Genomic DNA, 16,684 nt, shown 5'->3' on the forward strand with positions numbered 1-16,684 from the left:
CTCCCATGCCACTTCTCCATTCTGAAAGGAAGGCAAAGCAGATTTACAACAGGACTTTTGTTCATTGTTTCCCACTAGATGGCACTATTGGCCTGCAGAATCCCAAGGCCTTCATTCATTGGTCTTTCTCCGCTTCTTTTTGTTCCTCTGAGAAGTTGGGTTTCCAGATCATGCCCTGCTGGGTACAAGTAACCTACACACCCTACAAAGAAATGTCCTTGGTTAGTATCCCTTACACAACCAAACGGCTAAACGTTATAGGAGCCTAACTGAAAAAAAAGGAAAGATTTTGTTTTTGAACAACTTAATGCAAAAAATGTGAGAGACGTGAGGTAAATATTGTGTTTAATTAACAAATATCAGTCAGGAAACTGACATTAGTCTGGGGACGAGGAGGAGGAGGGGGAGTAATTTAAAGCACAATGCACAAGAGGGGGGGGGGGCATATTGATCTATTACACAAGGCAACCCTCACTGCAGGAGCCTGGGAGTTTTCTAACATACAGATCAGGATCCAAGTCTAAGATACAAAACATAGCAGCAACATGTTAACATTGTAGACAAGGGGCTAACAAAGTAGTTTCATTAATTAGAAAAGTCACAGTATTTTTTGTTTACGCATAAATTTGTTAAAAAGGTAAAAACAGCTCTAAGTAGTATCTGCTAGGGTCGATGCTATACTCAACGTGTTTCTTAGTGACATAAGCACGTACGCAGGGAAATTACTTATACATTTACACTCTAATATAAAGACCTTCGTATTGGCACAGTACAAACTCTCAGGAAAAAAGCGACAAAAAATATACAATGTCTTCACGTCACATTTGCAGATTAAAATGCAACTAATGTTTCCGGCAAAACACAATAGTTTTTCAGTGGTCAAAAAACTCAAAACAAAAAAAACAACTTATCTTAGGCAACTGAAAAAAGGACAACCATATGTTAGTCAATCTATCGCGACTGATTATGTCTTTAATACAAAAATATGAGAACAAATATAAATTAATATATATTAAAGGAATCAGGCAGATAAACGTGGGAGATCTACTCAATAAGCACAGGTATTTATTAAACTATAAATACTTGTCATTGATGAAGGAGCCGGGCAGAGAATGACAGGTAATGTTTAACCTGATCACTAATATCAATCAATACTAATCATTAACTCTTTTTCTACAGGTGTGTGTGTATGTGTGCTTAAGTTTGTATGTGTGTGTGTGCACGTGTGGTGTGTGTCTGTGAATGTGACACAGTCTCTTAGCGGTCTTGTGTGCGAGGGTAATCCAGACTTTCACCCCCCTATACCTCAATGCAGCACAAGATTGTGCGTCTGTGGTGTTACAGTTTAGATAAGTCCTAAAAACACACACACAGGATACAGGAAGTAGTCTACAGGAAGTGGTCATCCATCACTGACCTGTCAGTCTATGTGGGAAGAGTAAAGTCGCACACCTTTAGAATCATGGCAAAAAAAGAAGATTGGAAAAAAGTCAACTCGTTTTTTTGTCTTTTTCTCCGCTTCATAATAAAAAATAAGTCAGTTTTTTGTATTTTACAATATAATTCAACATCCCCACCAAGGAAGCATAGATCAGTCCAGAACTGGCAAGAAAAAGGTACTTTTTTCTAGATGTTTCTCTGTTTTCTGTTTTGACTTTTTCAAGTGGGGTCACAGAAATACGGAGGGATGGACGGGGTGGAAGGAGGTAAGGAGAGAGTGGGCGGCTTTTGTGATGCGGGATTTGGACGGGGTGTGGGGACTGAGGGGTGTGTGTGGGGGGGGGGGGACTAAAAGCAATGAACCCAACCCACCCCATAAAACGGGAAAAAAATCACCAAGGTTCAACTTCAAAACAAGGAGGGCAGGGGTAGAGGGGGTTGTATCTAGCTTTTCTTTCTTTTTTTTCTTTCTTTTTCTTTCTTTTCTTTACAAGGAAGGACACTGCGTGCAGCCACACTTCACCACCTTCTCCACCTCCTGGACAAAAGAAGAGCCGTCGGTGCACTGAAAAGTGTATTTCCTGCGTTTGCTCCTCAGGGGCGTGCAGCAGGACCCCCCCGGGCCCCCTGACCCCCCCGGGCAGCTGCCCCTGCACACTAGGCGGGAGACCTTCTCCTGGGTTTGGCACGCGGCGTAGCCCTGCTGTCTGTGGTAGACATCTCGGATCCGTTCCCCTCGGCAGGCCACCTCTGGTGTGCGTGTGGAGGGGTCGGAGGGAGAGAGAGGGAGGGAATAAGAGAAAGAGAGAGGGGGATGGGGAGAGAGGGACACTTGAGTTCCAGAGTTTGATTTAGGACAACAGGTATATATTGTCAACAAAAGTAAGGAGATTAAAGCAGAAGGGGTATGTATAGGTTTGACGCAGGGAAAGATGGAGGGACAAACAGATGTTGTAGGAGTGAGTAAAGCGAAAGACGGAATAAGCGAGGTGAGTCGGATGAAAGGATGGAGGACAGGAGAGGAAGTGATTGTAATACAAGCAGGGAGGGGTTCATGGAGGACAAAGCCGGCATGGACACACTGACAGGCTGGAGAGATGCCGTTCCTGTGTGATGAACGAGGACAAGACAATGCTGCGATAGCGGAAAAGTGGACAAAACGGAGGGAAAGAATGAGCCAGAAAATGAGAGAGACAGACAGAGAGAGAGAGAGATCTCACCTGCGTGACCCCCCTTGTGGGGTTGAAAGAGGACTCAGAGGCTGTCAGAGGTTGCAGAGAGAGGAGGGGGTTAGAGCAGGAGACACAGAACACAGGCAGTTAGAGAGAAGACGGGCGAGCGAGACCTCATCACACCAGACACCACAAGGCCTCCGCTTTGGGCGTTCTCTCAGGGGCTCAGTACACAGCTGCATGCAAACACTTCCTCTCAACCAATGAGGTGGAGAGAGGTTGTTCTCTCTCTCTCTCTCTCTCTCTCTCTCTCTCTCTCTCTCTCTCTCTCTCTCTCTCTCTCTCTCTCTCTCTCTCTCTCTCTCTCTATCTCTCTCTCTCTCTCTCTCTCTCTCTCTCACACACACACTTAATCACACACTCACTCTTACTCTCTCACACACAATCACACAAACACACTCAATCACACACAAATCCTGTCTCACACACATGGACAATCACACACACACACACAACATCATACATCCAGTTCCTGTCGCAGAAACACACTTAATGAAACACACACGCACTTAATCACATACACGCTTCATGCACGGCAGACTTTACAGCCAGCAAAGGGTTGGACAAATGACAATCCATCACTCTTGCTGTCACACCCACCCCCACACCCACACACACCCCCGCTCACCTCTGTCGCAGGTGTCTCCCGCGTACCCGGGGCTGCACTCGCAGTAGGCCTTGCCCAGGCCCGACAGGCGGCACGAGCCGTGCTTGCAGTGCGTCACCTGACACGGGTCAAAGGCGTCCTGGTCCTCCTCGTCACAGAGCACGCCGGCGAAACCCGGCTGGCAGCGACACGAGTACGAGTACGAGTTGATGGGCAGGCAGGAGCCGTGGATACATCTGAGAGGGGGGAGGGCGGGGGGGGAGGCATTCAATTGTGTTTCACAAATCCAGTTTTATACATGCCTTCTCCAAACCACTTTAGCGTGTCCATTTAATATGATAAACAAACATGCCTGATAGGTCCGTAGGTCTAACTCCATTTGACGTAACGGTTCATGCATTACGATTGATCGCGAAAACGAATCAGACGAGCTAATTGAGTGAACTCGAAGAACAGACGACATGAAAACACCGATCGATAACGTGGCGGAACGAACCAGACGGCTGAGACGGAGTGACTCACTTGTTGCCGTCGCAGGGGTTGTTCACCTGCTGGTCACACAGGGTGCCCGTCCAGCCAGGGTGGCAGGTGCAGGTGAAGCCGCTGTGCCCCGTGGGGTGGCAGTCCCCCTGGGTGCAGGCCCCCCGCTGGCACGGCTGGCAGCCGGGCTCCACCCCCCGGCCCGGCCCGGCCCCCAGCCCGGCCCCCAGATCCTGCAGCTGGTTGTTGATGTAGAGGTTGCGGAGGCAGCCGTGGAAGCTGGTGCCGTTGCGGCCCCCGGAGGTGTGCTGCAGAGCCGAGAGGCCCGCCCCGCCTCCAGAGGTCGACACGCGGTTGGGCATTCCTGAGGCGGGGGAAAAGAAGAAGTCAAGTCTGTAGGTGAGTCAAAATGGCTTGGAACACAACACACATACACCACATACACATATGGGGGTTTCCGATAGATACACACATTCAATGCCCCCCCCCCACACACACACAAACACACACACACACCCGTCTCCATACCTCCCAGATAGAGCGGGGAGTCTATGCTGAGTGTGGACTGCTTGCTGAGGGAGGTGATGGACTTGGGGGCCCCCCCGTCGATGGACAGAGACAGGATCTGGTCTGACGCCACCAGCTCGACCACGTGGAAGCTGCCGTCATTCACCGTCTCCACACTGGGACACCAAACATCAGGTCAGGAGGTCAGAGTGTGTGTGTGTGTGTGTGTGTGTGGAGAGGTGAGGCTAGACTGGTATGCATCTGCAAGATGTGTGGCATTTCTATGTGAAATGTTAGGCTTTCAGATGCTGATGGTGTGAGTGTACCTGTACACGGCGGAGGGGGGATAGGATCCAGTGTCGTAGCTGACGCGTAGGCGTCCACGGTACAGCTCCATGGCGATGTGGTCATTATCTCCTTTGTACAGCAGCACACCGCTGTCTTCATCTGTGGCAATCTGACACACACAGTTAAACAGTGCTTTTACATAAACCTACTTTTCTCCACTACATAATTGGGATTTTATGTCCTTGAAGTATTCAGTCACCTAAGGGTGTGTGTGTGTGCGTGTGTGTGTGTGTACCTGCAGTGAGATGTTAGTCTGAGGGGAGACCAGGCTGGAAGGCAGCTGAAGGTAAGACTCTCTATTGATGAAGTTGACGCTGACCAACTTCTCACAGCGCTCTCCTTCGTAACCGTGGAGACACTGGCAGAGGGGGTCCATCTCCATGACAACGCACTGCGCCCCGTTCAGGCACTCGTGGTTGTCGCAGGGGCTGGTGCGAGGGAGGACCATGGGTGGGGGGGACTCACAGAAGAGCCCGCTGCAACACACACGCACACACACGTGAGCCAGTTCAACAAAAACACGGCAATGTGTAAACGCCATGTCTTGTCATGAAGTGTGTAATCCAATTTATACATCAATTTGTTTCACATCAACTGTGTGTGTGTGTACCCACCTGTATCCCTCAGGACATACACAGGTGTAGCCGTTGACGGCGTCGATACATTGTCCACCATTCTGACACTTGTTCTCGGCACAGTCATCAAAGTCCAGGTCACAGTGGTCTCCAGTGTAGCCTGGAGTACACTCACACCTGTGGAAAACACACACACACACACACATCCAATCAGCACGGTAATGGGACACACTGATAAGTATATGAGCAGACAGGGAAAATGTTCTAGGGTGCTTGTCATTGACATGTCCTGTCCTTTTGAAGCTTTCCACAAGCCTTTAAAAAGTCCATCACTGTTCAATCGAACAGCATGTAGTAGAATCAAAGGCAAAATTGTCAAGGGAAACTATGCTTTAAACTTGCTTTCACTTGATGCAACCACACACACTTGGGCAACACACTAGGGAATGAATCCCAGTCAGTACTCGATCTTGTTATGATCTTGTAATATAACAGGAAAGCGATCAGCAGGCGTGCCACAGTAGCACTTCACCTTCCCCAAACACACCCTGATCTCCAGATAGAGTGATGTCACACATTAGTTAAAAAAACACCAGGGAGCTCCAGCTGGACCCGATGCTCCATTGAACTCCAACTGTCAGCACAAGTCACTTTACTCCAATGACATGTTAGGCTATTCTTAGTTGCTGATCTTTAGGTTATTGTCAGGCGTTGGGTGAATTATTCGGTTTTATAAAAAATGTATGATTCTTATTTATCGTACGTATATTTGTGATAAGTATAGTAGCTCATAAAGGTTCGAAAATATTTATACAGGTTTAGATTATGTATTAAAGGTTTAGATACGCCGCTAGTTGTCAAGAGGAGCAAGAACAAATAATTCCAATCTGCCTGTACTTGATAATACCTAATAATTATTATTATTAGGCAATAATAATGAAACTTTAACTTGGAAATTACAAAATTGTTCGATATTTAAGCTTTTCTGTGTTTTATCACCAAGGACACTCCTCAATCCATACGTGTGTGTATGTGTGTGTGCGTGCGTGTGTTTGTGTTCACTCACTTGTATCCTTGTGGAGTCAGTATGCATTTCGAGTCATGCTGACAAGGGTTCAACTCTGGGGCGCAGAAATCCAATTTTTCTTCGCACAGCTCACCTATATTGCACACACACAAGCACACACACACACGCACACACACACACAAGCACACATTCACACACAAGCACACACAAAGATTAGTGCCAAACACCAAATGTATTCTTGAATATGTCCACTACCCTTATTTTAGTTTTGTTATGCCCACCAAATCCACTCTTCAGAAGTAATTTTACGCTTGTTATTTGATGTTATTATAAATATATTCATTTTATTTTCTATTTATATGGCAATGCTTCCATCAGTTGGTTGAATTTTAACAATGAACAGACATTTCTATACATATGTGCATAATTGCTTTGGAGTGATTTTATTCACAAAAGATTACACCTTCATTTGAATAAACCTAAATTGAGGAGTTAAAATGTATATGGTGTTATGAGCTGAGTCATAGCTGTCATCATGAGAACCATGTTGAGTTGAAGTGTGGTTTTGGTAAAACCTTTCAGGACATTTAGATTGAAATTGTTTCAAAGCCCCATGTTCATATAATGATAAATATATATTTCTGATTTACTTTAATTATTAAAAAGCAACACAATTAGCTTTTTTCATTGTAACTGCACACGTTTCTTTGACCATGTGGCTCCATTTATAATCTTCTCTTTTTCAGCATGTACCCTAGCTACAGTACCTATCAATAAAAGATTAAATCGAATGATCTAGCTCTAGTAATTTATACAGCCTAGTTCTCAAAAATCACTGTATGAGTGTGTGTGTGTGCAATTTGTGTGTAGGAAGTGATGGATGACTCTAGCATGACCAGTCAGTCAATACCATGTGTGTGTGGGTCTCTGATAAATGACCCTGTCTCCAAGGAAGCGTCATACATTGTGTTTCCAGTCTGTGACAGAGTTCACAACCTTTCAGTACCATTATCGAACCTTCCAGAAGCTCTATTGACCCACAGTAGATCCTTCTGGAAGGACCGAGGGTTACAGTGTAGCATCTATGTGACTATACTAGGAATGGCCTGTATTTGGGATTAATGTAGGGCTCACTCTTTTTCAGTAGACCCACATCACCCTGATAGCAATATTCTGCTTTTTATGTTGGGTTTTATGGTTTGTAGGGATGGAAGATAAAACCTTGGAGAGCAGCCAGGGTGCCAAGCACTTGAGAAAGTCCTTACTACTGTGGGAGTTTGAGCCAGGTTTGAGGTGTGAGAGATCAATGTGAGGACAGGGTCTGTCCATGTTGTACTGGGCTGGAGTCACATATAGCAGAGAGATGGAAGGCAGGAGTGTAGGAATGAAAAGGGAGATGGAGGGAGGGAGGGAGGGAGGGAGAGAGGGAGAGAGGGAGAGAGGAGAGAGAGAGAGAGAGAGAGAGAGAGAGAGAGAGAGAGAGAGAGAGAGAGAGAGAGAGAGAGAGAGAGAGAGAGAGAGAGAGAGAGAGAGAGAGAGAGAGAGAGAGAGAGAGAGAACAGAACAGACTAACCTCTCTCCACCTCATTGGTTGCAGCTGCGGCCACAAGAGCAGACGGACAGATAGAATGACAGAGACAGAGAGGGAGAGAGAGAGACAGATAGAAAAACATAACATAAGCGGCACACGTGTTAGCAGTTAGCAACATTTAGCACAGTACAGAAGCCACAGCAATAGATACATCTAGAAAGAAGAAAGACGCTAAGGCGAGAAAGTAGTCAAAACACACAAGGGTTAGTGAAGAAAAGAGTTTGTGTGTGTGTTTGTGTGTGTATGTGTGTGTGTATTACCAGTGTACTCAGGAGAACACATGCAGGTGTAGTTGTTGATTCCGTCTACACAGGTGGAGTTGTTTTCACAGTCATTGTCCTCACAGTCATCACTGTTGACCTCACACATGTCCCCCTCGAAGCCCTCCGGACACACACACCTGAGAACACACACACATGTTGCACACCAAGAAATAAACACCCACTACTTTGTAAAACACAGTTAACTTTATAAAACAAACACACACGTACAAGGTTATATAAAGTCATAAAAAACATTTTTTGACTGAACAATAGCAGTGCACAGTAGTAACACAGTCTTTCTAAACTACCATGAAGTGCACACACACACACAAAATGCATCTGGGCCTACCCTCAGGGTAAAAACATTACTGTGATAAACTGAAGTTACCTCAAACTAATCAGCATTAAGTACTACCACACACACAGCGGTCCTTTAACAGTCTAATAAAGAGCTCTTATGCGGAACACTGACAGGAGGATTAATATCTCATTACTGAGTCTACGACAGCTCTCCATAATGATTATTCTCAATTCAGAACCACAGGAAAAGGAGAGAGAAAGAGTCTGAGAGAAGGATCAGAGAGAAAGAGTGGGGGGAAGCAGGAGAGGTGGAGAGAGAAAGGCATAGAGCAAGAGAAAGAAAGGGCCAAAGGGAGAGGAAAAAAGGAGGGATAGAAAAACAAGGAGGGAGTGAAAGAAGAGAGGTCGACAGGGGTGTTGATAATTTCTGGTTTGAATGCAGACGAGGGTATGTTCTGGAGGCCACATTAAGCCTAAACAGCCTAATGAAGAGATGCCCATTCTCTCATCAAAACTAAGCATCACTAACAAGCCCAAATGAGCCCCAGTGGACATGACCACAGGCCCACGCCAGACACTCAGCCATCTCCATGAGTGTGTGTGAGTGTGTGGCGTGGATGTGTGTTTCTCACCAGAAGTTGCTCTCCTCTCCTTCCTTCAGGTGGCAGGTACCAGCGTTCTGACAGGGGTTACTGATGCAGGCATGAATAGGCTCTTCACAGTCCTGGCCCTGTACACACACACACACACGCACACACAGGAACGGAGAGAGATAAGAACAGCAAAGGAAAAAAGATCAGTGAGACCACAAATAGAACACAGGCATAGGATAAAAGCATCTCCTGCACAGAACAACAACAAAGCTGTGTGTGTGCGTGTGTGTGTGTGTGTACGTGCGCACCTTGAATCCATAAGGGCAGGTACAGCGGTAGAAGTGGACGGGGTCGTTGGAGCAGGTGCCGTCGTTCTTACAGGGGTTGGACAGGCAGGGGTCACACTTGGCCAGGATGCTTACATCCACTGGGCCTGAGGACACACCCACACACAACCGCATGCACAAACGCGCACACACACACACATCCACGCAAACACACATTTTGAGAAACGATACAGAATATTGGATTATGAGCCTAATGAAACATGTACCGTACCCACACACACACATGAAGGCGTGCACACAGACAAACACAATGGGAGCGCACAGACAGACTGATAATCACACACAGTTGTCCCTGCAACATGACATCAATGGATCAAGGAGACACCATTGAGGGTGAGATTAGGAGTGATGGGGAAGAGAGGTGCATTCTGGTCATTCAGAGTTTAAGGGGCGGGAGAAATTCCAAGGACTGGGCTGGGTTTGGTGGATTGACCTGGGGAGGCAGGGTTAAGGCAGGAATAGGGGGTTCTGATAGGCTACATTACCTGGCACCAGAAAACCACAAGGGCCCGGGACTTCTATAATGTGTTGATTAAATCAGGTTAATAAGTCAAAAAGAAGTCCATGTGTATATAAAAATTATCTTGAACTGAATATATCTTTTTTTATTCCTTCTGAACAGATCTATTAGGGTATGTCTTCATTCACCATGGTAGCAATATAAATCCATCAGGCAGAAATTAATTATTGGCAACTTGTGGTGTCCTCTGGGAGAATTCAGAAAGTGTGTGTTGGTGTGTATGTGTGTTTTCATTCATGCAGGCCTCTTTATTGTGTGTGTGTGTTGTTTGTGCAGGCCTGTATCCGTGCATTTGTGCATGCACTGTTAGTTTGTTTGTCTCTTTACGTGTCTAAGCCTGTGAGATTGTGTGTGTGTATGTCTCTGTCTGTACATGTGCGCTTGCATGTGTGAGATATTGCCTGTGTGAGGGAGAGAGATGGTGTGTGTGTGTACCTGTGCAGGTGAACTTCTTGGAAGGCGTGGTCAGCAGCAGTTTCCCCTCCATGTCATTGGGGCCAGCACAGCGGGCGATGCCCGGCTCCTTGTACCCACTCTTCACCCAGTCAGACAGCCACTGCATGTGACAGTCACAGTACAGGGGGTTGGCACCCAGCGCCCTGACAGGACACACACACAAACACACACACAAAGAGGAGAGCGAGGTCAGTTACACATTGTGGTGAACATTTTCACGAGGCTTATTTGTGAGTGTGCGTGCGAGTGAGTTTGTACGTGTGTGGCTTACAGGTGGGAGAGAGAGGACAGATCTTTGAAGGCTCCTTCTGGTATCACAGAAATGTCGTTCCCATGGAGAGAGCTAAATAAAGAACGAGAGAGAGAGACCGAGTGAGAGACAGAACACAAGATCACACCAGTTATTACAGACAAAGTTAGAACCATTACCCACACCCCCTAATAAAATAGGTGTGGTTGCCATAGATACTCACAGCAAGCGTAGTGACTTGAGTCCGTCGAAGGCTCTGACTGGTATACACCTCAACCGGTTATAGCTTAGAATTCTTCACCATGGCAACAACAACAACAATCAAGTCAGTGTTAAAGGATACAGTAGCAAACAACTACTGTGGTTTTTAATGTTTGAAGTTTAGATGTGCTTGCTAAAGCTCATCAGGCCATACAGGAACACACAAAGAACAGTACATAGCAACCCACCCTCAGACCTACATGCACTCGCACATATACACATGCATGCAGGCGCAAACTCATCTCCACACATGAAAGAAGCTGTCTCACGCGCACATACACACCCACACACTCTCTTTCCGCCAGTCACACACACACACACACACACACACCCCCTCCCCCCCCCCCCCACACACACACACAGACATAAACTGCTCCAGTCTCATGGACATGCATGTACACACACACAGTCAGTCTGTCACATCCACATCCACAAATATACACACACTTTCTCTCTCTGTCACACTCACACACACTCCCTATTCATCCCTCATTGACACGCTCTCTCATTCCCTCACCACACATACACTCTAGGGTGAAGCCAGACTCACAGGGTAAGCAGCTCAGACATGTTACTGAGGCTGAGGTTGGACAACGTGCTGATCTGGTTGTTACTCAAATCGCTGCAAGAAAAACCACAACAGACTCTATGACACAGACAGTATATACACACACTGTCGGACCCAAAACAGATACTCTCTCTCTCTCATGTCACAAAATACATACACAAGACATATAAACCTTACACAGTCAAGCAACATGGCACTGGAACTTGTGCACAAATATATGCACAAATACACACATGATGCGACATACAAAATAAAACAGAGCTTATTCACAGCAAACCAGAGTGGTGTGTAAGCAGCACCATTCTCTTCAAAGTGAAGAGTGTTCAACAGTGTTTCAAGAGACAGGGCCCTCTATGTGAGTGCTGTGTGTGACAGTTAGGTAAAAGTGTGTGTGAGTGAGTGAATGTGTGTCTGTCTGTGTGTGTGTGTGTGTGTGTGTGTGTGTGTGTGTGTGAGTGTGTGTGTATGTGTGTTCTTGCCACCGTGCATGTGGGTGTGTGTGTGTGAGTAACACCTACATGAGCGTCAAGTGCTTGTAATTGGAGAGCTCCACTGGGACCTGAGTGAACTGGTTACCATCCAAATAACTGAGAAGAGAGAGAGGGGGATTTGGAAAGAGAGGGAGAGAGAGAGAGAGAAGGAGGGGTGTGAAAACAGAGGCAGTGAAAGAGGAAGAGAGAAAGGAAGGGTTTTCAAGACTCCGGACATTCCCCGTCTCCAGTTCCATGACATAGCCATTACAGGCTGAGCAATAACAAACAGAACTGTTTAATATCCCCTGCCGCCATAACAACACACACATATACACACACACTCCTCTCAACCCAGTTCACTCTGAGTTTAGACAATAAGGGAGGGGTTTGGAATAGGATATTCCTACTGAAGACAGGACAACTTGCGCTTACAGGCTACTTAGCTAGCGACATCAGTACAGTTGACTAACATTGACCAGTATAAGCCAGTTAAAACGAGGTTTCCATCATTTTCACTTTTCTCTCCCTTGAAGTAGACATGCACACAATGTGTGTGTGCCTGCATGTGAGTGTGGGAGAGTGTGTGTGTGTGTGTGTGTGTGTGTGTGTGTGTGTAACTCACAGCTCCGTGGTCTCCTTGGGTAGGCCCTTAGGTAGGGAGCTGAGGCCCTTGTTGCTGCAGCGGACCACCGTGTCCAGACAGGAGCACTCAGCAGGACACCTCAGCACTGGGGAGCAGCTGTTCTCATCGTTACCTGGGGGGGTGGGTGAGGAGCTTTTTACTATGCTGGGGATTGATATAATACTTAGTGGTATTCTAATTGGGCATGGGTATAGCTCAGGGGTAGAACATTAGGGGGTCGCATGTTCAATTCCCCCCGCTACATCGCTTTGTATAAAAGCGAAATGTACACGTTATTTCCAATTTCCTTTTCTTTATTGTTATGGCTATTAACAGATAGATGGGTTTAAACACTGCCATCGTCAACATTCCTTATTTTAATACCTTTAAACAAGCTAAGCTAGCCGTCTGTCTGAGCCTACCGTCGTCACAGGCAAAGTCCTGGACGGCTACATCCTGGATGGGGATCTCTTTCAGAAAGTAGGGGTTCTGACAGCGGGGGTTCCCAGTCACGATCCTCTTCCTCCTCAGCCAGTCCCCCAGCCAGGCCAGGTGGCAGTTACAGTTGAACGGGTTGGCCAGCAGGTTCCTGGGGTGGGGGAATGCTTTCGTTTTAGACGTGTGTGTGTGTGTGTGCGTGTGTCTTCAGGGTGTCAAAGCACCTACGGTTTGTTTGTATGTGAGTGTGTGTGTGTGTGGGTGTACTCACAGTGTAGAGAGCGAGTGCAGGGTGTCGAAGGCGCCCAGGTTCATGGAGGTGATCTGGTTGTCGTAGAGGGAGAGCAGACGGACGGAGCTCAGGCCTACAAAGCTACTGTTACTGACACAGCTGATACGGTTACTCCTCAGCATCCTGCACACACACACACACACACACACATTATTAGTACAGTTGCCATCAGAGGAAAAACATCTAAAAAGTAAGTTTGCACATATTTGTGTGTGTTGGTGTATCAGTGTGCCTATGTTTGTGAGTGTACGTGTGAAGGAGGGAGTGAATGTGCATGTGCATGCGTGTGAGTGTGTGTGTCGACACCCACAGTGTGCGCAGGCCCCCCAGGCCCTTCAGCATGCGGTGATGGATGTTCTCCAGACGGTTGGAGGTGAGGATCAACTCGTTGACCCCCGTGGCCCCCTCAAACGTCCCCTCCTCGATGTCACTGATACGATTGTTACTAAGGTTACTGCAGGGGGGCAACCGACGGACGGACAGACAGGCAAAAGGATGAGAGAGAGAGAGCGAGAGAGAGAACAAGTTCAAAAGCAATCAACTGATGTGCTCGCCTTTCACACATCCAAAAGAGTCAACGTCTTCCCAAACCCGACTCCCTTCACTCTTTTAGAGGTTTGTTTTCTTGTCTGGTGGGTTTGACTCTTGAACGGCCAGACAGTCGTTTAGGAGTCTTTGTGTCTGGACGGGGTGGTGAAGACTGCAGAATAACCACAAGGAGACACTCACATCTTCCTGAGCTGGGGGAGCTTCTTAAAGATGCCCGTCGCCTCCAGTACTGTGAACTCGTTGTTGTTTAGACGCCTAGATGGAGAGAGAGAGGAGGGGTGAGGAGGAGAGGGGGGAGAGGGGGAGAGAGATGAGGAGACATGAGAGGAGGAGAGAGGGGAGGAGAGAGGAGGAATGAGGGAAGAGATGAGAGGGAAAAGGAGAGGCAGAAGTCTTTATTCACTGGAGGACTTTGACGAACACACTCGCACAAATGCCTAACCAGACAACTCCCCCCCCTCACACACACACACACATAAGGATGCGGTGTGGACTCACAGCTCGGCGGTGTACTGTGGGATGTGATCAGGGATCTTGGTCAGCTTCTGGTTGGAGCAGTCGACCGTGGTTCCTTCACAGCGACACTTCTCAGGACAGGCTAGGTCAGCGAAGCAGTCCCCTCCCAGCTTACTGCGGTAGTCCTCCGAGCCTGCCGACCCCAATGCAACCGTTAGTGACAGCAACGCGACCGCAACATGACCGCTGTGGCATCAGTAGTAGGGGTCACGACATAACCACAACACAACCAATAGACATGGAACACGGATGGACACATGAAGGAAAGTCCTCATTGGTTGAGCCGCAACATGACCACAGAACAGAAAACATGGGGAGAAACGCAGGGTGAATAGAACAGCCATACACTCATGTTCATACACAGACACATTGTGACCCTACTTTTCAAACACACACACACACACACACACAGGGGGGAGGCTGTCTCTTGGGTCTTGCCATGCTGCAGCCTTCGCTGGGCCGTTCCATGGTGCTTGACAGAACCATGTTCTACCATCAGGTGCAGCCAGACACATGGTTAGATCAAGCACAAAGGAACAGCTCGCTCTCTTCTCCTCCACAGGAACAGCAGGGAGCGAGGGAGGTAGGGAGGAGGCAGGGAGAGAGAGAGAGAGAAGGAGAGAGAGGGGGTGGATGGAGGGAGGGAGGGAGGACAAAGAGGGAAGGAGAGAGAGATTGGAAGGAAGGATGGGATAGATGAAAGGAGGGCAGGAGAAAGAGAGATGGAGCTGGGGTCATGAAAGGAGAGGTTCAGAGGGTTGGAAAGGAAGAGAGTCGGGGAGAAAACAGGGAGGGAGACAGAGAGAGGCACAGGGAGAGAGCAGTGGGACATGTTGGACAGGTTGATGTTAGTTGCAGATAAAAGACATGTTAAATACAATACAGCAGGAGAGAGGGGCACACTGAGGAGGACAATACAGCAGTTCTGAAGTCAAGAGACGCACCGAACTGACACGCACAGACACACATACTCCCAAACATACAAAACCAACATCCCACAAGTGTGCATCAGCTCCATGTATGCATTTCCTTGTCGTTGTTGTTCTTTGTAGACACAGGACAAGGTTCAAAGGTCAACAGGGAATCAGGTCCAGGGGGTCAACTCAGGGTGAGAGATAGAGGGGTCAGACTCAAAGAGGTAGGAGTAGTGTGTGTGTGTGTGTGTGTTACTTACAGCCCACATGGTGTACTCCTGAGTGTGTGTGAGAAGCTTTAGGGGAGAGAAGAAGGGATTGCACTCTTTTATTGAACAAAGAAGGAAAAGCTAGTAAAGAGGGGCTCATCCGAGGCAAGTTGAGATCCAAGCATCGGGATTGGCTGAGAGGTGGTGCATAAATGTGAAGGTGCTCAGTTCATCTTTTGCGAAATCAAAAGACAGTAAAATGGAAAATGAAATATCGGAAAGTATTACAAAAGGTTGTATGAAGCCGGCAAGGCTTTTTAAGTGAATATTATTTGTAATGTACATTGAATTTGTTAGTATTTCTAACAAAGCTGTATCAAAGACCACAGTATTGCTAATACAGAGAGGATCATATTTATTCAAATGTCCTACCCTAAAATCAGCTATATTATTCAGTTTCACCAAGGCAGGCTACGTGAACACGTGAACCCCTACCAGCTTCTGAGTTAATGATGCACACACACACACACACACCAGCACACACACCAGCACACACACCAGCACACACACCAGCACACACTCCCCCATGTGCCGCTTCGCTAATGACTGTCTTTAGCCCTGCCACCTAGCTCATATTCATGTCTCATTTGCATTTCTCACAGCATTTCTCGACTGCATGACCTTTTGATGTTCAGCAAATGAAAAGCACATTTGTGCGCGCACGCGAACATACACCCAGAGCTATCATCTGAATGTACCAAGCAGAAACGCTAAAGGACTTTGAACACTGTCTCTGTGATCCTATTGTATACTTTCACACACACACACAGATACACACACACACACACACACACACACACATACACACACTAAAATACACACAAATACATAAACAAGTAGAAACTTGTCTGCAGGATACTGTTACTATGAATCAAAACACAGGGATGGGCTTCATGCAGAGCTTTCCTACTGGCCAGCTTTTGGTCGGTGGTTAGGTGCTCTAACCAATCACACCCCATCTTTGTGACTTAAACACGTGTAAGTTTATGCTGCCAATTTCCAAGAGCAAAGCTATGTGTTTGCGTGTATGAGTGTGTGCGTGTGTGTGTGTGCAGTCAGCAATCTAATGCCTCACACACATGCTGCCCATACAATACCTGGGATGAAATACTGTTCTCTAGCTAATGAAGAGAAGGAGAGAGAAAAAGAGAGAAGGAGTGGTAGAATAATGAAGAGAAAAAACGAGCAACGGTGTAACATACCCCTTCAACAGAAATTACAGCATGAATGGAGGTGTGTGTGTGTG

General features: G+C 47.0%; 1 protein-coding gene across 1 annotated transcript in view; it reads right to left on the reverse strand.

Annotated features, from left to right (window-relative positions):
- Positions 1–227: 227 nt before the first annotated feature.
- Positions 228–16,684, reverse strand: part of LOC136956407 (slit homolog 2 protein-like) — a 17,378-nt gene continuing 921 nt past the window's right edge. Inside the window, exons 2-24 of the mRNA XM_067250309.1 lie at positions 16,536–16,559; positions 14,238–14,388; positions 13,920–13,994; positions 13,501–13,644; positions 13,170–13,313; positions 12,883–13,049; positions 12,461–12,593; positions 11,884–11,952; positions 11,348–11,419; positions 10,760–10,831; positions 10,558–10,629; positions 10,266–10,429; positions 9,272–9,396; positions 9,003–9,100; positions 8,068–8,207; positions 6,256–6,349; positions 5,229–5,366; positions 4,850–5,090; positions 4,593–4,723; positions 4,288–4,442; positions 3,802–4,123; positions 3,301–3,515; positions 228–2,190 (exon numbers count right to left, since the gene is read on the reverse strand). Coding sequence (XP_067106410.1) covers positions 1,928–2,190; positions 3,301–3,515; positions 3,802–4,123; positions 4,288–4,442; positions 4,593–4,723; positions 4,850–5,090; positions 5,229–5,366; positions 6,256–6,349; positions 8,068–8,207; positions 9,003–9,100; positions 9,272–9,396; positions 10,266–10,429; positions 10,558–10,629; positions 10,760–10,831; positions 11,348–11,419; positions 11,884–11,952; positions 12,461–12,593; positions 12,883–13,049; positions 13,170–13,313; positions 13,501–13,644; positions 13,920–13,994; positions 14,238–14,388; positions 16,536–16,559 — 3,209 coding nt within the window. The 3' untranslated portion in view covers positions 228–1,927. The remainder of the gene's footprint in view (positions 2,191–3,300; positions 3,516–3,801; positions 4,124–4,287; positions 4,443–4,592; positions 4,724–4,849; positions 5,091–5,228; positions 5,367–6,255; positions 6,350–8,067; positions 8,208–9,002; positions 9,101–9,271; positions 9,397–10,265; positions 10,430–10,557; positions 10,630–10,759; positions 10,832–11,347; positions 11,420–11,883; positions 11,953–12,460; positions 12,594–12,882; positions 13,050–13,169; positions 13,314–13,500; positions 13,645–13,919; positions 13,995–14,237; positions 14,389–16,535; positions 16,560–16,684) is intronic.

Source organism: Osmerus mordax, chromosome 14 (genome assembly GCF_038355195.1).
Source record: "Osmerus mordax isolate fOsmMor3 chromosome 14, fOsmMor3.pri, whole genome shotgun sequence".
In the NCBI taxonomy this organism is placed as follows: domain Eukaryota; kingdom Metazoa; phylum Chordata; class Actinopteri; order Osmeriformes; family Osmeridae; genus Osmerus; species Osmerus mordax.